The sequence below is a fragment of the Neoarius graeffei genome, chromosome 8, assembly GCF_027579695.1.
Source record: "Neoarius graeffei isolate fNeoGra1 chromosome 8, fNeoGra1.pri, whole genome shotgun sequence".
In the NCBI taxonomy this organism is placed as follows: Eukaryota; Metazoa; Chordata; class Actinopteri; order Siluriformes; family Ariidae; genus Neoarius; species Neoarius graeffei.
The window spans coordinates 60424944-60449581 of record NC_083576.1 but is presented as its reverse complement, the minus strand read 5'-3'; the positions used below and the strand labels follow the sequence as shown (position 1 = coordinate 60449581).

Here is a 24638-nt window from a genome sequence, read left to right as displayed (position 1 = left end):
CTGTGACTTGTCTGAGACGCGTACACATTTCCCCAAATTACAACTCGACACTCTGACACAGTGCTGACTGCTAACTAACGTTCCAGGATTGTAAGGGTAGTTCAGGAATATCACAATACGGATATTTTGTCCCCTGACTCCTTTTTCCCGACTCACATGGCATTAATCTGATAGAGGGTCCACAGTGTGCTCCTGTTATCTATGTGACAATGAAGTACAGGGTCAGGACCTAAATGACACCTGATATTCCTTCCTGAAGCTACTTTGTTTTCCTTTGCAGTAGGCATATCAGACACTCGCTGTCCGTGCTGTGAAAATGAGCGTCTGCATGCACAATTTAAGTTTCCAAATCTGTTGTTGCTTAACTCGTGAATATTTTCTATCGTGAATACTCTCATTAAAAAGCTCATCTCTGCTTTCCAAAGAAATTTATCTCGTTAAGATCTGTTCAGTACTTTGGAAGTAACAGCAGGTTGAAGTTGGTACAACAGAGTAAAAACTCTGCTCGCGTGACGTCGGGAAACTGCCGGTGATTTTTGAGTCACGGGAAAGTGGTCAGGCTTGCTCTCTTCTGATCGGTTTCCAACTGGGTCACTTGTGAATATCAATCAGAGAACTTCTCTAGGGATGCTCTCTTGCGCTCGCTGTTTTTGATGACCTGTTCAGCAAAAATTTCCGTCGGCTAGTTTTGATGTTCGGCTTCCCCGAAGACTGTGAAGTGAGTGTTCATAGCTTTGCCTACTTATTTTTTCAAATCAAACTGATTCATGTAAATAAACAACTATTTTAGAATATAACTGTAGTTGCCCTGGTGAAAAATAAATGTGCTAAGTGTACTTAAAATTTAGCATACTTTTGTGTACTTGAAGCCACACTAATCATCAATATACTTCAAGTGTGTTTATGATTAGTTAACTTGAGGCATGCTATTTTGGAACAACTAATTTTGTACTAAATATATTTTAATTGTAATTAAATTGTAGAAAAGTGCAACTTGAAGTGTATTTAGTGTACTTTTATGTGCTAAATTACACAACTTTCACTTAAAGTATATTTTAGTATAATATATTTCTATAAAGTGTAATATAGTAATTATTTTTAAGTGTGTTAAGTGTTAGCGTGAAAGCGTGATGTTGGTATACTTTTTATATATTTACAAACAGTACAGTTTGTATAAGTACATTTTCAATATACTATTGAAAATATGAATATACTTTAAATACAATAAAGTACATTTATTTTTCACCAGGCTGTTTTGATGAAAAATATTGAGATTTAAAAAAAAAAAAAAACTGCAAGTCAGAAATGTGAGTGTCAGTTTCAATTCAGTTAACTGGAATTGTTTATTGGATGTGGCTCACAGTTTTTCGAGGTTAGCCTTGAAAGCTGTGAATGTTAATCAAAATAAATTTCTTTCATATAAACACTAGTAGGCCTTACTTAGAAATACAAAGGCCTATAGAGCACAAAGAAATAATCTTTTATAGCTTTATTTTGATAGAGAATGGTAGATATGACTGACATTCAATGTTGATTTATGAGTATTTTATAATTGTATTTGTAAGTTAAAATCAGCTTTATATTGCACAACTAAAGCTATTTGGTGAGACTTTGAAGAAGCATGTGTATCAATTTAGTTTTTTTTCAACCTAATTAGCATAATTAATACTAATTAAATACTAATTTGCTTTTTTTTAACTAATTTTCTAAACTTTGTATTCAGTATACAATCATGTATATGCCTGCCAATTTCCATGTAAATATCTGGAAAACTAGAAAAAGTTATGAAGAGAGAACATTTGATCTTATTCGTTAATGAGGCCCATTTTGGACCATGGTATCCTCAGACATATTACGGCAGTTTTCTAAAAATTAAGCTGCTTTTTTTTTTTTTTTTTTTTTTTTTCCCTTTCCAAATCTTTGATTTCTAATATCTGAAGAACAGGTACATATTTTAATTCTGTCAAAAGTATGATGTTCTGCATTCAATTCTGAATTCAGTGAGACCAGTTTCAAGCAATTTGAATTTTCACCTCCTCTGCCTGTTTGCAGGTTGTTCAGCCATCAAAACATTGAGGATGACAGCATGCCTAAGAGACGAGGCAGACAGAGTCTGAATGCCAATCTCATGAAAACCACTGTTTTCTTCTTCCTTGAGAGTGAGGTAAGTCACAGCAACCCATCCAGTTTCATTTCTGCTTTGACCTAAATAATGTGTTTTGCTGTAGTCGTATGCACGGGTCATCATAATGTCAAGGTGTTGAACACCTTTTATAGACCAAACCTAAAAAAAAAATTTGAGTAATGACTCAACGTGTCCAGACATTATATGCTCACTGTTTCACATGCTGTCTCATCTTCAGCTGCATGAACATGCTGCATACCTGGTGGACAGCATGTGGGACTGTGCCTCTGAGCTGCTGAAGGACTGGGAGTGCATGATCAGTCTGCTGCTGGATGAGCCCCTGCCTGGGGAGGAAGGTCTGACCCTCTTCCATCTCTCTTTGACCCTTTAGCGTTAATACAAGCCTCATTTTACTTGCTTTTTAAATATTCCTGTTTGCGTTCGGCGAAAGCATGCTCGGTTATATTATATTACGTGTGGTAATTAGTTTATCAGATGAATCGGGTGTCTGATTCCCTAACTGGCAATAGGCACAACAGATGTAAATGTATGAACCTGACCACAAATGCACAAGAAATAAGAAAAGGTGAGCGTAATGGTTTTTGTAACTAAGAAATTGCTTCACATGAATTGTTTACATGAAACATAGTTTTGTGTGTGTGTTAGAGATGTACATATACAACGGACATGTGTTGCTGTTGTGGCATTGTGCTGAGGGTATTTGTGTAACCATCTCTCTAATGAAACGCATCCTGTGCAGCTCTGACAGACAGACAGGAGACAGCCCTGATTGAGATCATGCTCTGCACCATCCGCCAAGCTGCAGAATGCCATCCTCCTGTGGGCAGAGGCACTGGCAAAAGGGTAAGAGTCTGTGGTAATATACATTACCATTTCAAATGTGTGGAATTCAAATGAGGTTCAAGCAGACTCACAAGTGTTCGTGCTTTTCAAGAGATGACTTTTGACATGAAAGAAATGATCAGACCATGATATTTCATGGATTCAAATCATATTTCAGTGTACTTTTGTAAATTGTGTGCACACACACTGTTTAGCAGTTTCCTCCTCTTGTTCCAGGTATTGACCGCAAAGGAGAAGAAAACGCAGCTTGATGACCGGACGCGAATGACTGAACTTTTTGCAGTGGCAATGCCGCCTTTACTTGCAAAGGTAAATACTGGTGTGGTGTCTCCTTCCGCCCCTGCGCCCCCCCCCCCCCCCCAATATATATATATACACAAGATTATTGGGAAAGAAAGAGCAAACATTTCATCTGTAGATAAATACATATACCCTTTCCCTGACAGTATTCAGTTGATGCAGAGAAGGTGACCAATCTTCTGCAGCTACCACAGTTCTTTGATCTAGAGATTTATACAACAGGCCGGTTGGAAAAGGTGAGTCCCAAAGCCACTTTGTCTCTACATAGATTAGACAATTAAGAATGCAAAGTCGTAATTTGTCGCAAAGTCATCATTTTAAAGATGGTGTGTTCCTGATCTCTCACCTTCAGCACCTGGAATCACTGCTGAGACAAATCAGGGAGATTGTGGAGAAGCACACGGACACTGATGTGCTGGAGGCTTGCTCGAAGACCTACCACGCCCTCTGCAATGAGGAGTTCACGATCTTCAACAGGGTAGACATCGCCCGCAGTCAGCTCTTAGACGAGCTGGTGGACAAGTTCAATAAGCTGTTGGAAGATTTCCTTCAGGAGGTGAGGACGGGCAACTTGAGCTCTGTGCAGTTTAATAGCTTGTGCGTTGTCTCTGCTCATGTCGGCGCATACCTAATTTGTATTGCTTGAATTGGATACACTAAGGTGGTGTTTACATTAGACCGTATCAGCGGATCATCAGATTAACGTTTTTAAAACGATTCGCGTGCACACAGCAACGCCAATACACGGATACGCTAATCACATGACTAATTAGACGGCACGTCACATGATCCCAGTGCATATCGGGCACGCGCAAGTCACTCACCACTTGCAAGTGGAAGGATGGCAAGCGAACACCTTCTCCAGCAGATAAACACACCTGGCTGTGATGTTCATGTTCTCACTGAGTTTAAGCGCCTGAAGGAGGTAAATAAGTTGAAATGTGTAAATGAACCTCAGTGCGGCTCAGCGCGTCCTCCTGCGCTCCAAATCACTCCGCCCTGAACAGCGAGTGCCCTCTGGAGGGTGCGCACTCCAGCCCTGCGCAGCTCTCAGAGCGCACGAGCAGTGATTCGGGACTGAGCCGCTGTGTGTGTGATCCCAACGCCAGCGAATCAGGAAGGTGGATGTCACAGTGACGTTGTCCAATGACGACGTCAGCTAGAGCTCAGCACTGCGTTTCCTCGTTCCTCAATGTTTACACAGCACCGGATCAGATACGAACTGGGTTGAATACGTGGGCCCTGGCGGATTCAAGTTGTTCCGCCTGTGGAGTCGTTTCCCGGCGTTTTAATATGCACGGACAGTGCATCCGCGACGAAAACGAGACGGATACGGTCTAATGTAAACACCACCTAAATGAAATGGTTTTTAAGCTGTCTGTTTAAACACTGAGATGTTTTTTTTACTTCAGTTTTGACGTTTTGTCTTTCTTAGGGAGAGGACCCAGACGAAGATGATGCTTATCAAGTCCTATCGACGCTAAAGAGGCTCACTGCTTTTCACAAGTAAAGATTTACAGTTTACGTTTGTTTCTGTTATACAACTGCAGCTGTTTGTCATTTCATTGATCGGACTTGTCCCCTCCGCTTTTCTCCTCAGTGCTCATGACCTCTCGAAATGGGATCTCTTCACCAGCAACTATAAGTTACTCAATACGGGCATTGAGAACGGCGATATGCCTGAGCAGGTGATGCCTTAAGTGCTGCTTTTTTTTTTTTGTGTGTGTGTGTTTTGAGTATGAAGTTATCACAATGAGTGACTGACTCCGTTTTTGTCTGCTTGACCTGTTTCAGATTGTCATACATGCACTGCAGTGTACACACTATGTGATTCTCTGGCACTTAGCCAAGGTCTCTGAAGGCAGCTGCAAAAAAGTAAGACCACGTTTCTGTTTTTCTTCCATCATGACAAGTGACTTTTTTTTTCTTTTTTTTTAGTTTGTAAATTATTTGTTTTGACACTTGTAGGAGGATATGGTGACTTTGAGGAAGCAAATGCGAGCGTTCTGCCTGATGTGTCAGCGATATTTAGCCAGTGTCAACACCACTGTGAAAGAGCAGGTCAGTATGAGAAATTAGAAGTGCAGTTGTTGTTTTGTTGCGTCTTACTTGATGAACACACTTAATTAACTAGCACTTTTCCTGTAGGCCTTCACCATCTTGTGTGACCTGCTGATGATCTTCAGTCACCAGATCATATCTGGAGGGAGGGAAGTGCTGGAGCCACTGGTCTACTCCCCAGAAGCCTCACTGCAGTCTGAGCTGCTCAGCTTCATTTTAGATCACGTTTTCATCGACCAGGATGAAGATAACAACAGCACAGGTTCAACATACAGCCTTGTTAAACATTGGAGTAAAGTCTATGTGGAATGGGCAGACCATCCGGTTTTGGGCTTTGTTTTTAATGCTTGCAGTAGCTGGCTGTGGTGACTCCTGAAAATGGCTTTAGATCATGAGTATAGATGATAATGGGTAGATTAGTTTGTGAAGTGCAGTGTAAACATAGAGTCGAATGGCCTTTGGACTCCAGCTAAACTGGTCTGACACAAATGCTTGTTAAGACGAAAGATGTGTGTGTGTGTGGGTATATATATGGGTTACCAGACACTAAAACATTTTGAAGGGTTGTACATCATGGAAGGTTTTGATAATGTGGGTTTCAGTGAAAGGTTAGTAGGTATAGCAGTGTTTTCCCCAGAAAAAAATTCAAGCACTAAATTCTGGTGTGATAATACACAGACAATTGAGCGCCAACGGCGCGAAGCGAAACTAGAGGGGTTCGGGAGCATGGCCGCGCGCGCACACCGGAAGTTTTTTTGAAAATAGATGCTCTCAGGTGCATTTTCAGGGTCTCTGAGAGGTTTTAGATACATGATTATAGGATAGATTTTACCAGCGTTTCAATGATTTCTGACCTAAACAGTATTAATGTATACACATTTGAAATTTCACCTTAAAGTTCAACATGCAAGTTCAACTGTTTTGTTCTAGATTACTGAGGTTTATGATAGATTGAAACTCTCTATGAGGATTCCTTAATTATCTATGATCAAGTAGTGTTGTAACAAAAATGTGCATGAAAATATGAACAGTGGTTTGCTCCATCTTATGCAATCCAATGAAGAGAATCGATCATCATGACCTCCTGTTGATCACAAAGGGATCTGAACCCAAGAACTGCTACCTTAAAATAAGTTGCTTTATTTTTCTTGCGGTGCAGTTTCCATCAAATTCTGCGCTCTGATTGGCTGGCGAGTGGGTTATGGACCTCTGGCGACTCGCTCATTCACAACAAATGTAGCAATTTTTGTCTCTTTTTTTTTTTATAAGATTCATTTATAAGATTATCAAAAATCTTATAAATTTTTGCCAGCATTTCTCAGGAGAATAGCATTAATTTTACAGCATGGATAGTGATAACGACAGTGTTCATAGCGAAAGCGAGTTTTACTACCCTGAGGAAGAAGAAATAAAATAAAACATTTCAGGAGAAAGCTATAAAACTTCTAATGGTCCTTTTCCACTACCCTTTTTCAGCTCACTTCAGCCCGACACGGCTCGTGTTTCGACTACAAAAGACCAGCACGACTCGGCTCGCTTCAGCCCTGCTTAGCCCCTAAAACTCGCACGGTTTTGGAGTGGGGCTGAAGCGAGCCAAAGCGAGCCGAGTGAGGCTGGGGGCGTGAGCAGACACTCCCGTGCACTGATTGGTGAGGAGGAGTGTCCTCACATGCCCACACACGCCCCGCGAGCACGCTGGGATCTGTAAACCCGGAAGAAGAAGAATTACGAGAATTTCTGAAGCCTTATGCGCCTCGCCTCATCTATACGCTCTTGCCAGTATCTGTCCGTGTTGTCGGTGACGACAAGCCACAGCACCAAGACCAGCAACACTAACGACTCCATGTCCTCCATGTTTATTGTTTACTATTCGGGTCGTGAGACGACCGCTTAAAAGATCACTGATGTCACTGTTTGCGCTGCTTAACGACATCACCTGACGTCCACCCACTTTCGCTAACTCCACCTAATGTGTCCACCCACTTCCAGCCAGCACGGTTCAGCGCGGTTGTAGTCAAAATGCAACTTCAATAGCCCTGCTCAGCCCGACTCAGCACGGCACGGCTCAGCCCGACTCAGCCGCGTTTGTAGTGGAAAAGCGGCATAACTTGCTAACGCCGAGCAAAAACATGGCTGAATCCTGAATGACTCCTATTTGTATAAATAGGGGACTACATAGGTGGCAAAATGTAGTTTTTTTTTTTTTTCCCCCTTTTCCCCTGCCATGGAAGTGCACTTGGATACTGAGGAGGAAGCAATTTGCATTACAGCTGTGAATGAGGGTTCAAAATGGCGGCTCGGCTCGTCTTTCCCTTTCAGGCACTCTCGTTTTCTGTTAGAATTTGGTAAAGAAAAAAATATATATATATTATATTTTTATATATATATATATATATATATATATATATATATATATATATATTATTTACCAGCTTAAGGTTGGTCTGTATGGTGAAATACCCTGACCTCGGTCTTGAATACTGACCAAGGTCTGTATGAATGCTGAGTCGGGCTGAGCCGTGCCGTGCTGAGTCGGGCTGAGCAGGGCTATTGAAGTTGCATTTGCATTTCTGGTATAGTGTGTTGCTTTCATGACCTTAATTTCTTGAATATCTGTATATTCTGAATGTTTTTATGTAGCTGTGTTTGTGGATTCCCTGTACCTTACAATTGAACTTCCTATCACGTCCACTGATCGTTATTGATGCAATTTGCCACAAGAGGGAGACCGTGCAGCTGTGTTTATGAATATGAAATATTTAAGATGAGGCGTTTTTATTTTCTCTGCTGGTCTTGTTTGAACAGATGGGCAACAGGATGATGAAGCAGGCAAAATAGAAGCTTTACACAAAAGACGCAACCTGCTTGCTGCCTACTGCAAGCTCATCATCTACAATGTGGTGGAGATGAAGACTGGTGCTGACATATTTAAGCAGTACATGAGGGTGGGTCTTGTTCTGTTGTTCATTTAATAATTTAGTTTCTTTAAGCCTTAACCCTGCCTGCTAATTTCAACTCCCTCCAATCTGACTGCCCTTTTCCTGCATCAGTATTATAATGACTATGGTGACATCATCAAGGAAACCATGAGCAAAACAAGACAGATTGATAAGATCCAGTGTGCAAAGACGCTCATTCTGAGCTTGCAGCAGGTAAGTGTGTGTTTTTATTCCAAACCAAATAATCCATTTTTTTTCTTATGCACGTTGAATACGTATATATTGAGAGTTACATGCTCCTTTCTCTTTGCTCTATGTAGTTATTCAATGAGATGCTGTCGGATCTGGGTCCGAGCTTTGACCGCTCATCTTCAGCTTTCTGTGGCATTAAAGAGCTGGCCCGTCGCTTTTCTCTCACTTTTGGGCTCGATCAACTCAAGACCAGAGAGGCTATTGCCATGTTACACAAGTATGTTCTTTCTAAGCCATTCGTATTGCTCTTAGATATTTATTTTCCTGTGTCACTGGGATGAATTTTTAGTGGTCTGTACACGAATCATTGTTTCGCACTCTGCGTTTGGCTTGTAGGGATGGTATTGAGTTTGCCTTCAAGGAGCCGAACCCTCAAGGAGACGGGTATCCCCCTGTAAACATGGCCTTCTTGGACATCCTCAGCGAATTCTCATCCAAGCTCATGAGACAGGACAAACGCACTGTGTAAGCTCCAGGTCTTAATTTCATACCTGTGATGAAGCCATGTTATTTAAAGGAATGTTCAAGCACTCTTAACTTAATGGCACTTTCTCCAGGTTTTGGACAATAAAGTTTGTTGTCTCCTGATTATAAGGCAGAAACCTAGCCTAGTAAACTAGACCCACCCGCCTAGCGGCCAAAAATATTTTTGCCTAGCGAGTGGGTCTAGCCTCGCACCATATAAACAAAAACACACCGGGCATCAAATCGTGCCCGCCAATCACAACGCAAGGTTTTTGTTTGGATTCTTTGGGCGGGCTTTTGCAGGAGTGACGACAAAGCTGCGCGACGCTGGAGAAAGCACAGCAGGAAAGATGGCTACGGCTAGAGAACAGCGCGCGTTTGACTCCGCTTTGGAATCAGTTTTAGAAGAATTAGACTTGGAGTTTTCGTTGAAACATGAGCAGGAAGAGGCTCTCCGCTCATTCCTTTTCAAGAAGGACGTTTTCGCTGTTTTGCCGACCGGCTATGGCAAAAGTCTGATCTACCAGCTGGCTCCGCTCGTAGCCAAAAGGATGGGGCTAGTTTGTGCAGTACGAAGAATTAATAAACAGCTTTGAAACATTACTTTTTGATTGTTTCTTGTTTTCCCGTTATTTTAAATTTAAGGGAAATTATTTCACCAAACACCACTAAATAAAAACTCTCAAAAACAGTTTAAGCAAACCCTTGAAAAACACTTGGAAAAAAAAGTATAAGTGGTACAGACTCCAAACTTATGGTCACTATCTCCAAACTTCTTAATATCTAGAACCTGTTTATTAATTAATACGCATTTTGAAAAATTATTTATTTCAAGGTCTCCCCCACTGCTTTCTGTCGCTCTGACTACGTCACAGTCACTGTTGCGCTGATTGGTCAGAGCGTTGGCCTATACGCACAGAGACAGTTTGAAAGACAGCGGTTTGTTCCACCCCCACCCTTCAGAAATGTCTACGGATCGAGGCCAGACTAAATATTCACATTTAGTCTGGCTTGCCAGGCTAGCAGAAACCCCTTTTTTTTTTTTTTTTTTAAATTTACAAAATTTAAAGAACTTGTGAATTGTGTACAAAATCATAGACTTCGATTATGAGTAGGTTTTGAGGAAAATTACCTTTCTATGCTTTATCAGGTGTGGAAAAACATGTCCGCTCTCATCTATGGCAATAACATCTCATCTCATTATCTGTAGCCGCTTTATCCTGTTCTACAGGGTCGCAGGCAAGCTGGAGCCTATCCCAGCTGACTACGGGCGAAAGGCGGGGTACACCCTGGACAAGTCGCCAGGTCATCACAGGGCTGACACATAGACACAGACAACCATTCACACTCGCATTCACACCTACGGTCAATTTAGAGTCACCAGTTAACCTAACCTGCATGTCTTTGGACTGTGGGGGAAACCGGAGCACCCGGAGGAAACCCACGCGGACACGGGGAGAACATGCAAACTCCGCACAGAAAGGCCCTCGCCGGCCACGGGGCTCGAACCCGGACCTTCTTGCTGTGAGGCGACAGCGCTAACCACTACACCACCGTGCCGCCCTGGCAATAACATGTACATGGCAAATGCAGTAGGAGTAGGTTGGGGGGGCCCTGGTGTCAGCTGCTAAATTTTAAGCTGCTAGATTTTTCATGAGTCTAACAAATGTTACATCTGTGTTCCATTGTGTTTTCGTCTGTTGTGCATTTAAAAAGTCTGTCAATTTTCCTGCCAGTGATTTAAACATTTGTGCTGGTATTACTGCTGATCTCTTCTCTTTCTCTCTTCTCAGGCACATGTATCTGGAGCGCTTTATGACATTTCAGATGGCATTACAAAGGGAGGACTGCTGGCTCCCACTCATATCCTACAGGAACTCTCTACAGGCTGGTGGTGATGATGATACCATGTCTGTGGTGAGCGGCATCAGCAGCCGCGGTTCCACCATCCGCAGCAAAAAAGCCAAGCCTGTCACAGGAAAGAGGAAACTGCCTGAAGGTACCAGTCTCAGATAAAAGCCACTTTCACATGGATTGTGTATGTTCAGCTGGTTTACTTGAACCATAAAAGTAACTGTAGCTAAGCTGAAACTGCACAAACTTGTTTCTTAATGGATTTTGATTCTGCACTGTTGCATAAATGCAAAACCTGGCATAGTGTTTATCAAGTGTGTAACCTTGCCAGAAAGTTGGTGAATTCAAGTACCTGGGGTCAACTGTGCAGGAAAATGGGGGCTGCGATAGTGAGGTGAGTGAGTGTAGGCAGGGTGGAGCAGTTGAAGGATTTCAGGAGTCATTTGTGATAGGAAAGTCCCAGCAAAAGTGAAAGGTAAGCTGTATAAGACAGTAGTGAGACCAGCTGTGATGTATGGATTGGAGACAGGACCCTTACACTACACTACGTTCAGACTGCAACCTGAAACGACCCATATCCGATTTGTTGTGAAATCCGATTTTTTTGTTAGGCCGTTCACATTCCCAATTATATGAGACTTGTATGCGATCTCCAATATGAACGGAAAACGACCCAAAAGTGTCCCGCATGCACAAATTGACACGTAATATAAGCACATCTACGTAATACGTAAAGAAAAAAAAGCGCACTCCAAGTTTGCAAGTAAAGCATGGAGATGAGACGAGACCTGGCGATGTGGTTTTTGTGGCGGCGGCGGAACTCGCACAATAATCTGATGAATGTGGGCAGCAGACTAATGAGACTGGAATTACTGGAAATTTCCAGAACAATCTTATCTTGTAATACAGGATGGTTTAACATCCAGGTCCCTACCAAAACCACCATTAGCTTCAGTGCTTAATTTGTAAAGTGGGAGGTCCCGGAGCGCAGAGGATGAGTGGCTCCGGTGCGAAAAAAAAAAAGAAGGGGGGCGCTTCTGGGCATGTATTGTAATAACACTGCAAATTAAGTTCATCTGCGAAAAACCCCGCTAACACTCTGCACTTGAGATAGGGACAGTGTTGATCGCGGCCAAGAGGCCCTTCAGTTCATCTGGGATGAATTCTCCATTACTTTCCCTGAATGCCCTGATGACATGTCGTTGATCATGTCATTGATGCAAAACTGCTGGCAGAGCGCTTCCACTTCTTTTTCCCCGAACAGCGCGTCTTCGTCCCGCGGCCACGGAAGTGTGCACCCTCCTTTTCCGTAATATACAAACAGATATTTTGTGGATGTCGTTTCATGAGAGAAATCATCAACAAGACAGATATCAAAATCAGACATTAACACTAAATAAACTTGCATTTATTTATTTAATTATTTGGTTTTTTTTTTTAAATTTTGTTACATAGTCGAGAGGTGGCGGATCACCGGATCCAGTGTAAATAGCTGCCGGAGCCAACGTCCAAGGTTCCAGAGCGCGCTCCGGCTTGCTCCCCCTCAAATTAAGCCCTGATTAGCTTGATCAATTCTATAAAAGTCTATTTAAATTCTGAAAACTGTACAAATGTTGTTTTCCACCAAAGAGGTGGGATTAGCCAATGCAGGATAGTGACGTTTGTCTCTTGTTGACGTGTAGGTCGCATGAATGCGACCTGTCCGATCAGACTGCAGTCGCATGTGAAAATAACGGATATGCATCGGAATTAGGACCACATATCCAAGTGGCCTGGGTCGCATGTGAAACAATCGGATCTGTCTCGTTCAGGTTGTCAATAACAAATCGGATACAGGTCGCATATGGGCAAAAAAATCGGATATGGGTCGTTTCAGGGTGCAGTCTGAACGTAGTCTTAGGTACCCAGGGATTGTTAAGGTTTGCGATCAGAGTGAATGTTGGACAGGATAAGGAACGAGCACATCAGAGGGAGAGCTTGGGAATTAAGCTAAGAGAGATGAGGCTGAGATGGTACGGGCACATCCTGAGAAGAGATGCAGAGCATGTTGGAAGGAGAATGTTGAGGATGGCGCTGCCAGGCACACGAAAACGAGGAAGGCCAAAGAGGAGATACATGGATGTGGTGAGAGAGGACATGAAAGTGGCAGGTGCGGAAGACTGAGCAATGGAGACGAAAGATCTGCTGAGGCGACCCCTAATCGGGAGTAGCCAAAAGAAGTGTAGCCTTGCCAGGATGGATTATTGAACCATCTGTTAATATTGTTGGTTTCTTCTTAACTTTGGGAGGGCGCACTGTGCTCTTGGCACCCTCATATAATTAAAGCTTCATGCTAAATGGCAATTATTTTGCTCAGGATTTACACTCTTGAAGTACAGTATAGCCACAATGTAGTAGTAATACATGCATACTGTTCCTTACAAATATTCTGTGAGAATTGCAGTCTGAATTCTAAGCCAAAAAAAAATGTATTCATTCATATTGTATGCAGCCCTACTCTGATTCCATATCTTTGTGTTTTTTTTCTTTTGTGTAGCAGAGGAGAGCAGCAGCAGCAGCGAGGTGTGGCTGAACCGAGAACAGGGCATGCAGACACCGGTCATGATGCCTTCGCCGCATCTCACCTCCACAGTCATGCGTGAGCCCAAACGCCTGCGGCCTGAGGACAGCTACATGGGAGTGTATACGATGCCACCTGAACAACAGCAACAGCAGCATCCACAGCACCACACACACCCGCACACGCCCCAGTCTCACCACCACCAGACCCCCATGGACTACAAGTAAGGGCATAGTAGTCAAAGACTTGTGGGTTCTTCTATGAGACAAAAGTGAACTCGGTAGGGAAAACATGACGGCAACAGCAGTATTTCTCATTGAGCATGTTGATTCAGCTCTTATTCTACAGAAATGTAACATTTGGAATTCATGTGCAATGTGTAGAAACAAGATTGCAGTCAGAATAGTGAGTCTTTTTTCCATTAATCTAGTAATTAAAATGGGTGGCGAAAATTAAGTAATGACAAACATGAAATGAGATTTAGGGCCCGTTTACACGAGGACACTGTCGGGTAAAAACGACTAAATATTTTATCGGAAGTGCCTTTCGTCTACACGGGGACGGCGTTTCCGAGGCTGAAAAACGGAAAAAATTGAAAACGCCTTCCAGAGTGGATAACTTAAAAACAGCCCCCGTTGCATATCCATCTAAACTACCCAATACGCGAAACTCTGCTCGGATCTGCTCACGTCGGGTACGCGTTTACGTCATACATATGTCATATACTGTACATGCCAGCCCGGGAAGTAAGAAAGTAAGTAAAAAAGTAAGAGCATGTCTGATTACATCGATCCAACGGACCTTCAAGCTGCTCTGGCAGCTTTAATAAACGTCCAGGAGTCCTTCGAACATCTACACCGAATCTGCACATATACCGTTAATGAACAGAGGCGGGTATAGCATGCTCTTACTTTTTTACTTACTTACTTACCATAGCCAGAGTAGTCAAAGTTTTCGCGGCGCAGATGTGCAGATCAGACAAGACGGAAGACGTTGCGCATGCGTGCAGACATAGCGGAGGTCTTTCACAGCACCACCTAGCCGCCTGGCATGCACATCCAATTGAATTCCACACATTTATGCGTCGCCGTATAGACGCAGATTTCCTCCTTGAAAACGGTCGTGTAGACGCGGAAAAAAGTGAGAACGAAAACGGACTTTTGCGTTTTTGTTTCAGACCGTCCCCGTGTAAAGTGGGCCTTAAATGGGTTGTGAATGGTTTCAAATCAGTAACCTACACGTACACATTGCTTTGCTGCTTGTTTTTGTTGTTTAAGTGACCGAGACGTCAACAAAAATATGTTAATGAAGTTTCATAATGGATTTTGTTGAGTGCACCAGTTAATTGTTGCAGCCCAAGTTTTAATGGCTCAGAAACTAAATGGCTCTATTTGTCTAAAACCCAGCAGGTTTAATTTTATAAAAAAGATCACATCAGATTTGTTTAGTTGCAAAAGCAGCACTGATTGAAAAAGTATCAGTCACTTCTCCTCTGAGCAATAAGTAATTGCATACGAAAATGAGCACTGGGTCATGTGATTTATTCCCTGCTGCTGCACTCATCACAGTCGTTTATTTAATGAAAAAGAGAAATGATGTAACTGTACACGCATAATTCTGCTTGACAGTATTGCTCCTGTGTGTGGTTCATGCAGTACAATTGCCTCTGGTGTTTTTTACAGCACGCAGGTCACTTGGATGTTGGCCCAGAGGCAGCAGCAGGAAGAGGCCGCCAGGCAGCAGCACGAGAGAGCCATGAACTACGCCAAACTGAGGAGCAACCTGCAGCATGCAATGTGAGGGAGCACAAACTAGATGTTTACGTGCTTTTAGTAATGCTTATATATGAGAGAAGTATTTTAGTTAATTGCTTTTTTATTGTTTATTTAGAGATTAACACTTTTTTTTTTTTTTTTTGGATGGTTTAATTTTTTTAAACTTCCTTAAACCAGAAATATGAAAGTTTTAGAAGATGATTAGTCTTTTCATGGTCAGTTATACTAACTGTTATTCAGAAAGCCTTCGAGATACAGAAAGCATTGAAGTCTTACACCATGTGGTGTTGGACTAAGTGATCTCGTTAATATTTCATATGAGACATACAGGGACCAAGTGATTTTAAGATCCCCTTGCTATTAAGTTTTGTTTCAAATCAATCAATTTTGGTTCTGGTGCAAAATAATATTTAAAGCAGATACGCAGAACCTTTATTTTTAAATAAATGTATCTCCATCCTTGACTCTTGTATGCTGCATAAATGGGAATTTAAAAAATACATTTTTGAGAGTTAAAATCGACCGCCAAGTTGGCATTCGAGCTGCCCCGCTGAGCCAGCCAGCCCTGAGTGCGTGACGTCACAGCGGTAACTGGTTTTAAGGCCGAGGCCTTTTACAGCTATAGACCAAAGTCCTATAAATAATTTATGGTGAAGGTAAGAAATACCGTTACCGACTTGCTCAACTAAGACTGATTTGACTTCACACAAGTCCTAAAAGTACGGTACAACCCCGATTCCAAAAAAGTTGGGACAAAGTACAAATTGTAAATAAAAACGGAATGCAATGATGTGGAAGTTTCAAAAATCCATATTTTATGCAGAATAGAACATAGATGACATATCAAATGTTTAAACTGAGAAAATGTATCATTTAAAGAGAAATTAAATGATTTTAAATTTCATGACAACAACACATCTCAAAGTTGGGACAAGGCCACGTTTACCACTGTGAGACATCCCCTTTTCTCTTTACAACAGTCTGTAAATGTCTGGGGACTGAGGAGACAAGTTGCTCAAGTTTAGGGATAGGAATGTTAACCCATTCTTGTCTAATGTAGGATTCTAGTTGCTCAACTGTCTTGGGTCTTTTTTGTCGTATCTTCCGTTTTATGATGCACCAAATGTTTTCTGTGGGTGAAAGATCTGGACTGCAGGCTGGCCAGTTCAGTACCCGGACCCTTCTTCTACGCAGCCATGATGCTGTAATTGATGCAGTCTGTGGTTTGGCATTGTCATGTTGGAAAATGCAAGGTCTTCCCTGAAAGAGACGTCGTCTGGATGGGAGCATATGTTGCTCTAGAACCTGGATATACCTTTCAGCATTGATGGTGTCTTTCTAGATGTGTAAGCTGCCCATGCCACACGCACTAATGCAACCCCATACCATCAGAGATGCAGGCTTCTGAACTGAGCGCTGATGACAACTCGGGTCGTCCTTCTCCTCTTTAGTCCGAATGACACGGCGTCCCTGATTTCCATAAAGAACTTCAAATTTTGATTCGTCTGACCACAGAACAGTTTTCCACTTTGCCACAGTCCATTTTAAATGAGCCTTGGCCCAGAGAAGACGTCTGCGCTTCTGGGTCTTGTTTAGATACGGCTTCTTCTTTGAACTATAGAGTTTTAGCTGGCAACGGCGGATGGCACGGTGAATTGTGTTCACAGATAATGTTCTCTGGAAATATTCCTGAGCCTGTTTTGTGATTTCCAATACAGAAGCATGCCTGTATGTGATGCAGTGTTGTCTAAGGGCCCGAAGATCATGGGCACCCAGTATGGTTTTCCGGCCTTGACCCTTACGCGCAGAGATTCTTCCAGATTCTCTGAATCTTTTGATGATATTATGCAGTGTAGATGATATGTTCAAACTCTTTGCAATTTTACACTGTCGAACTCCTTTCTGATATTGCTCCACTATTTGTCGGCGCAGAATTAGGGAGATTGGTGATCCTCTTCCCATCTTTACTTCTGAGAGCCGCTGCCACTCCAAGATGCTCTTTTTATACCCAGTCATGTTAATGGCCTATTGCCAATTGACCTAATGAGTTGCAATTTGGTCCTCCAGCTGTTCCTTTTTTGTACCTTAAACTTTTCCAGCCTCTTATTGCCCCTGTCCCAACTTTTTTGACATGTGTTGCTGTCATGAAATTTCAAATGAGCCAATATTTGGCATGAAATTTCAAAATGTCTCACTTTCGACATTTGATATGTTGTCTATGTTCTATTGTGAATACAATATCAGTTTTTGAGATTTGTAAATTATTGCATTCCGTTTTTATTTACAATTTGTACTTTGTCCCAACTTTTTTGGAATCGGGGTTGTATTAATCTAAATGCAGATAAACAACGTGGTGTGTGTGGGGTTTTTTTTTTTTTCATCCAAATGAGTCAGAGCTTACCCGTGTATTCTCGCTTCTTGAAGGTCGACCTTGTGGCTGATTGTTTTTGAAACAATCTGACTTTCAGTTGTTCGTTCAGTTCTCTGTTCATTCGCTTCTTCCACGTCAGGGTGAGATGGCAGCAATATCCAGTTTAGAAATAAGACGGCTGCTCCACTCATTCACTCCATACTGTGTATTCCGCCATCTGCTGGGCTCAGGCAATTACTAAAGCCCAGGACAGAACGGGATGTCACCGGTTTTAGCAACAACTGCGGGAAGGTCACTGCCCGAGCGATATGTCCCGTCCCGGGTTTTAGCAACAACCCTCGGCTCACTCCAGGAGGACTGGTGCAACTGAACTCACCTTAAAAAAAAAAAAAAAACTTTTTATTTTTCTTTAGTTGTTGATACTGCACCGTCTTTCAATACGGGTTTATAGCCAACGCTCCTCAACAGATCAGAGGTCTCGTACGAGTCTTCAGTAAAATGTGCAGAGGAGAGACCACTTCGTAGGCGCCCAATGTGCCCGTGAACAACTCACAAAATGCGTCCAAATCTTTGCAGTTTGAACATTCTTGGGCCATGAATGTAACATAAATCCACCTTCTGTCGTGTTGCTGCACCCACCAGCAACACATCTACGTGGCATGGTGATAAATTAGCTCAAAATGGAGGATCAGAGTTGCAGTCAGCTCTATGTTTTAGTATAGCGGAAATGGCGACGAGACCGATAGACTTCCTGCTATGACGTTACGGACATCAAGGTCATTCACTCAGACCGCTACCTATATGAATCACTTTAATCGTAAAAATTACTATATTAAGTTTGTTACTGCTTAAAACTATTCCTGTGCCATTCTTGAGGTCTCAAGGCGTTTATAAACGAAAGTGAGGCCATGGCTCTGCGTATATGCTTTTAAGTTGTCTGACGACTATTTTTCTTTTTCAGACGTCGAGGATCAGGCCTAATGGAAGATGACGAGGAGCCAATTGTCGAGGATGTAATGATGTCATCAGAAAGCCGAATTGAGGATCTTAATGAAGGCATGGACTTTGACACGATGGATATTGATCTGGTAATGAACTCTAAATGTTAGTGGTAATTTGTATAGCATTCCCTCTACAGGCTTCCTTTATAACGTCTTTGTGCTCTTATTTTATCATATTTAGATCCTTATTTGACAAAAGATTTATCAGTCTGGCTCAGCTGTGGTTTGTTGTCTGGAAAGAAAAAACACAATGATGCTGATTTGGGGGAGGAATTTTTATGGTTAATGTACTATCTTATCTTGTTTTGTAGCCTGCCTCGAAGAATCGACGAGAGAGAACAGAGTTGAAGCCAGACTTTTTCGACCCAGCCTCTATCATGGATGAGTCTGTAAGGACCACTCATTTCCTGGGATATGATGCTTTTCAGCGGTAATGCGGGGAACTAAGCGCCACTCTATTGCCATGAGAGAACACCACTAGATGGCACTAATAGGAGTGATTTCTAATAGACAGCGCAGTTCTATGGTGTACTCCATGTTGTGGAGTATAAACAGCCTCAGTCTAAGAAATGTTAATTGCATTTAAAGAGAATCAAGGGCCATTTGTTTGGTAACACTGAACTCACACTGAATTTAAACATTTTTCTTTTGTAGGCCGTTGGAGTACCCATGTTTTAGGATTTAAAAAAAAAAATTGAGAATCCTTGTTTTTTTTTGGAGGGGGGGAACCTTTTTCTGTAATATGAAATTGATTTTGTAAAAAAAAATATACACAGGATCAGTGTAGTAACTGATTAAACAAAAACATCTATTCTTGTTCACTAGAGACTTAAAAGATGATATAGTGGCTTAGTCATGGAGTTGGTGTTCCCTCTCAATGCGAAATGTTGGGGGCCGATTTGAATGCCATGGATCGTTGGACTGTTCTTTGCCATGTATAAATATATAAAGTATATTTCAGAGTTGAACGTCATCTTGCGTGAAGAAGTGTATGTGAGCTCTCCTAGAGTTGTGGTATTTCTTGAAACTGGGGTGAATGCATCTTCTTTTTTTAACTTAAAGATAACTATGTTATGTATAGCCCTTTTGTAATAGTGAGTAATCAGGTGTAAAGTAGTAATTTATAAGCAGGTTATTGCTCATCATAGTGAGTGATGTGATATATTTTAATCTTCTTAACTAATATGTAAAATGGAGGACATCCTCCACCTGTTTATATTTAGTGTTTAGTTTCGTTCACCTCCCTTTGAGAACGATAACAAACATGCAGCTTAGTGTGTTAATAACAGTGAAAAATCAAGAGATATGAAGCAGAGTTTATGGTTCCCACAAATCATCTCCCAAGATATTAGATCCAAACCCTTGAAAGGGCAAAATCAAGAAATCAAAAGGAAATCTCTCCAGTCGTGCCATTGTGTTTTGTCTCGAATTAAAAGCAAAGATTACCATAGTAAGTCTGCTCCATTGTCTTCTTCCTGACATTCAGCTGAACAGTGATGTAGACGTGTACTTTTAAAATAAAGTTAAATAATTAAAAAAAATCAATTGGTGCTGATTTTATAACTCCATTTAGGACCTTTTTTTTTCTTACTTTTAAGCTTCAATTTAAAGTTAAAATGGAATTTAAAAAAAAAAAAAGTTAAAGCATGTAGCCAAGCACCAAGGAGGGTTTTTTTTTATTTTATTTGCATTTTATATGTGTTTGCTTTTCGTCAGATTTTCGGGTTTTTACGTTTTCCAAAATGTAAATTTGGTTGTCTAAGCTTCACGTTCAGAGTTTAATACATTCAGCTTTAAGTTGTTTTTTTTTTTTTTCCAATATCGAAGCTTCAGTGTAACACAGTGTAATACTCCATTCAAACATGAAAGTATTTCGTGTTGCTTTTGGGCAGCTCTATAAAGTTAAATTATCACATCTAGCAGACATTTGTATATCTACACATGTTTTGTCAGAGGAATACCTTTTAACCATTCCATGTCTTGGCCTTAAACATGCCTGTACAAAAGTTCTCAATTTTTCAATACTATGTTACATTTCATTTTTTGTTTTGTGCAGATTTCTAATTATTTTAGAACAGTGCTCACCAAGCCTGGGCTTAGAGATCTACCTTCTTACAGTAAGCCGTTGCAACCCTAAACTAACACACCAGCGCCAAATAAATCAATCTACCTGATTAGCCTGTTTGATTAGGGCTGGAACACAATTGTGTAGAAGGGTAGATATCTCGAACAGGGGTGAGCACTACTATAGAAGCCATGTTCCCAAATAGCATGAGTGTAATAATTGAGTTAGAAAGCGCAAGACTATGAAAACTGGCACCTATTCGTCACTCACCACTACATTGGCAAAACTGCTGAATAGATTGTGTAAATATATGTGCATTTTAACAAAAACTTAATTTTCTAGTGTTTTTTTTCCCCCCTGTTAATGTTTATAAACCTATGATCTTTTCCCTGTTCAAAGATTTATGCTGATTACATAATTGTTTCCTGTCCTGTCACCTACTGTACTGTTTCTGATTTCTATTTATCTGGAGACAGTAAGTTTTTGAATAAAAGTAAACAAATCTATTTCGTGTGCTTGTTCTGATTGGTTCCAGGTCATCTGGCGCAAACTGCTCATTTGTGACCGGTGTGTTTCCTCAACCGCTTTAACAATTATACCTGTTGTTGATGCACTTAGCCAGTTATGTGGCAGCAGCACAATGCATAAACTCATGTCAATACAGATCAGCAGCTTCACTTAATGTTAAATACAGGGTGTCTCAAAAAAATGTACTCACACTTTGAATGATATGAGAACCTTTTATTTATGAACATAGAGTGAAATGGAATAGCTTCGAATACAGAAGACAAATGCAATTGAAGAATCATGTTCGCAAATGTTCAAATTGATGACCATTATTGTCCAGATAACGCGCACCAAGGGATTCGCAAACGTCACGAAACAGGTCATTAGGAATATCGTGACATTGTCTTTCAATTTCCAATTCAATGCATCAATTGTTCTTGGTTTGGTGCGATAATTTCCTGCCATGCTGTGATTAATTAATTATACCTGCAACACAAAAAAGGCAGCATGTGAGGGACAATTAAAGTGTGAGTACATTTTTTGAGACACCCTGTATATGACTTGAGCCCGTTTTGTTGGTGTCAGATGGGTGATTTGAAGATTTCTGAAAATTGCTAGTTTCCTGGGATATTCAGGACTCCTGAGTTTACACAGAACGGTGCCAAAAACATCCCATGAGCAGCAGTTCTGCATGGGGGAAACGCTTTTTGCTGAAGAGAATGGTCAGACTGGTTTGAACTGTCTGGAAGTAACTCCAACAGTTTTTCTTTACAGCTATGGTGAGCAGAAAGCATTTTGGAATGCACAATACACCCAAGTTGAGTGGGTGGGCTACACCAGCAGCCTACAACACTAGACTCCTCTTCGGTCAGCCAGGAGCATGAATCTGGATCGAGGGAACTGATTCACTGAAATTGGACTGATTGCAAAAAAGACCAGACCCCCAAGCTTGATCACGGTCCAGTTTCAGTGAGCGTCCCCATTGAATGAATTATTAACGGGGTTTGTCACAGCTACTCATAGAAGAGCAGCAAAGTTGCCAGATTCAGTGATTTCACCTGACAAGACGGTTTGATGCACTTTTTGTTTTTATTTTGCTGTAATTTAGATGGTCTTTAAAAGATGCACTTCTACAAAGTTGTCTTGCTTAGTCATGGAAATAAAATGAAATGTTTTCAAAGGGCTTATCATTCAGCAAAACATTGCTTGATACTAGTCCTTCCTGCCTGGTGAATTCACATTTGCTGATACGAGGTGCAAAGTTTGAGGAATGATTTTCAACAAAAAGTGTCATTGAACAGTCATTTGCATTACTATTGAATCTGCTGCTATTGGTCATTTGCACTACTGTTCCATATACACCTCATAAGCTACTCTTCTAAGCACCCTCTCCGTTACAGATATTGTACTGTATTTGCACTACTGCTATTTTGTACATTGATTTTAGAGTGTATTTTTACCTATATTATCTCTCTTCTTCTTCTGGCTGCTCCCGATTAGGGGTCGCCACAGCGGATCTTTCATCTCCATTGCTCCCTGTCTTCCGCATCCTTCTGTACCACACCTGCCACTTTGATGTCCTCTCTCACCACATCCATGTATCTCCTCTTTGGCCTTCCTCGTTTTCGTGTGCCTGGCAGCTCCATCCTCAACATTCTCCTTCCAAGATGCTCTGCATCTCTTCTCAGGACGTGCCCATACCATCTCAGTCTCATCTCTCTTAGCTTAATTCCCAAGCTCTCCCTCTGATGTGCTCGTTCCTTATCCTGTCCAACCTTGTCACTCCGATCACAAACCTTAACATCCCTAGGTACCTAAGGGTACGGTCTCCAATCCAGACATCACAGCTGGTCTCACTACTGTCTTGTACATCTTACCTTTCACTTTTGCTGGGACTTTCCTATCACAAATGACTCCCGAAATCTTTCTCCAACTGCTCCACCCTGCCTGCACACACACACACTCTCTCTCTCTCTCTCTCTCTCTCTCTCTCTCTCTCTCTCTCTCTCTCTCTCTCACCTCACTATCGCAGCCCCTATTTTCCTGCACAGTTGACCCCAGGTACTTGAATTCACCAACTTTCTTTATGTCTACTCCTTGCATCTTCACTACACTTTTTCATCCCCATTCTCATTGATGCACATGTATTCTGTTTTGCTACTGCTCACCTTCATTCCTCTTTGTTCCAATGCATACCTCCAGCTCAACTTCCTTTCTACTTTCACCACATATCACAATCTCATTATCTCTAGCCACTTTATCCTGTTCTACAGGGTCGCAGGCAAGCTGGAGCCTATCCCAGCTGACTACGGGCGAAAGGCGGGGTACACCCTGGACAAGTTGCCAGGTCATCACAGGGCTGACACAACATATCGCAATATCTGCAAACATCATGTTCCATGGTGACTCTTGCCTCGCTTTGTCTGTCAAGCTATCCATCACGATAGCAAACAAGAAAGGGCTCAAAGCACATCCTTGATGGAGTCCCACCTTCACCTTGAACCATTCAGTTGTTCCAACTGCACACCTCACTGCTGTTTCACTGTTCTCATGCATGTCTTGCACCACTAATATACTTCTCATTCACTCCACACTTTCTCATACAATACCATAACTCATCTCTCGGCACTCTATCGTATGCCTTCTCCAGGTCTACAAACACGCAATGTAGCTTTCTCTGGCCTTCCCTGTACTTCTTTCTCCATTAACATTCTTAAAGCAAAAATTGCATCTGACATGCTCTTCCATGGCATAAACCCATACTGCTGTTCACAGATTGCTACCTCTCTTCTCAATCTCGCCTCCCATACCCTTTCCCATAACTTAATGGTGTGGCTCATCAATTTTATCCCTCTGTAATTACTGCAGCTCTGTACATCTCCCTTATTCTTTTACTATATATATATATATATATATATATATATATATATATATATATATATATATATATATAAAAATAAATTTTTTTAAATCTGATTTTACAGGGGGCGGCACGGTGGTGTAGTGGTTAGCGCTGTCGCCTCACAGCAAGAAGGTCCTGGGTTCGAGCCCTGGGGCCGGCGAGGGCCTTTCTGTGCGGAGTTTGCATGTTCTCCCCGTGTCCGCGTGGGTTTCCTCCGGGTGCTCCGGTTTCCCCCACAGTCCAAAGACATGCAGGTTAGGTTAACCGGTGACTCTAAATTGACCGTAGGTGTGAATGTGAGTGTGAATGGTTGTCTGTGTCTATGTGTCAGCCCTGTGATGACCTGGCGACTTGTCCAGGGTGTACCCCGCCTTTCGCCCGTAGTCAGCTGGGATAGGCTCCAGCTTGCCTGCGACCCTGTAGAACAGGATAAAGCGGCTAGAGATAATGAGATGAGATGATTTTACAGGTGAGGTGAGGGAGAAACAACATTTCAATTCTCCTACATGTCCTGGATAATACAGTGACTTGACAATAAAAAAAAAAATCTTTGAATTAATACATGAATTCATCGTTGTAGGGTGTTATGGTGGTGTA

General features: G+C 41.7%; 1 protein-coding gene across 2 annotated transcripts in view; it reads left to right on the top strand.

The window, feature by feature from the left end:
* Window positions 1-21138, top strand: part of stag2b (STAG2 cohesin complex component b) — a 38277-nt gene extending 17139 nt beyond the window's left edge. The window contains exons 14-33 of one of the 2 annotated variants that reach the window (XM_060927956.1): window positions 2053-2164; window positions 2364-2481; window positions 2886-2989; window positions 3206-3298; window positions 3436-3525; window positions 3642-3845; window positions 4725-4795; window positions 4890-4977; window positions 5084-5164; window positions 5258-5350; window positions 5438-5612; window positions 8156-8295; window positions 8401-8502; window positions 8610-8758; window positions 8878-9006; window positions 10800-11005; window positions 13400-13643; window positions 15103-15216; window positions 18528-18654; window positions 18879-21138. In XM_060927956.1, coding sequence (XP_060783939.1) covers window positions 2053-2164; window positions 2364-2481; window positions 2886-2989; window positions 3206-3298; window positions 3436-3525; window positions 3642-3845; window positions 4725-4795; window positions 4890-4977; window positions 5084-5164; window positions 5258-5350; window positions 5438-5612; window positions 8156-8295; window positions 8401-8502; window positions 8610-8758; window positions 8878-9006; window positions 10800-11005; window positions 13400-13643; window positions 15103-15216; window positions 18528-18654; window positions 18879-19001 — 2563 coding nt within the window. In that variant the 3' untranslated portion in view covers window positions 19002-21138. Of the gene's footprint in view, window positions 1-2052; window positions 2165-2363; window positions 2482-2885; window positions 2990-3205; window positions 3299-3435; window positions 3526-3641; window positions 3846-4724; window positions 4796-4889; window positions 4978-5083; window positions 5165-5257; window positions 5351-5437; window positions 5613-8155; window positions 8296-8400; window positions 8503-8609; window positions 8759-8877; window positions 9007-10799; window positions 11006-13396; window positions 13644-15102; window positions 15217-18527; window positions 18655-18878 lie in introns of both variants that reach the window. The other variant, XM_060927955.1, reaches the window with a different exon arrangement.
* The last annotated feature ends 3500 nt before the right edge of the window (window positions 21139-24638 follow it).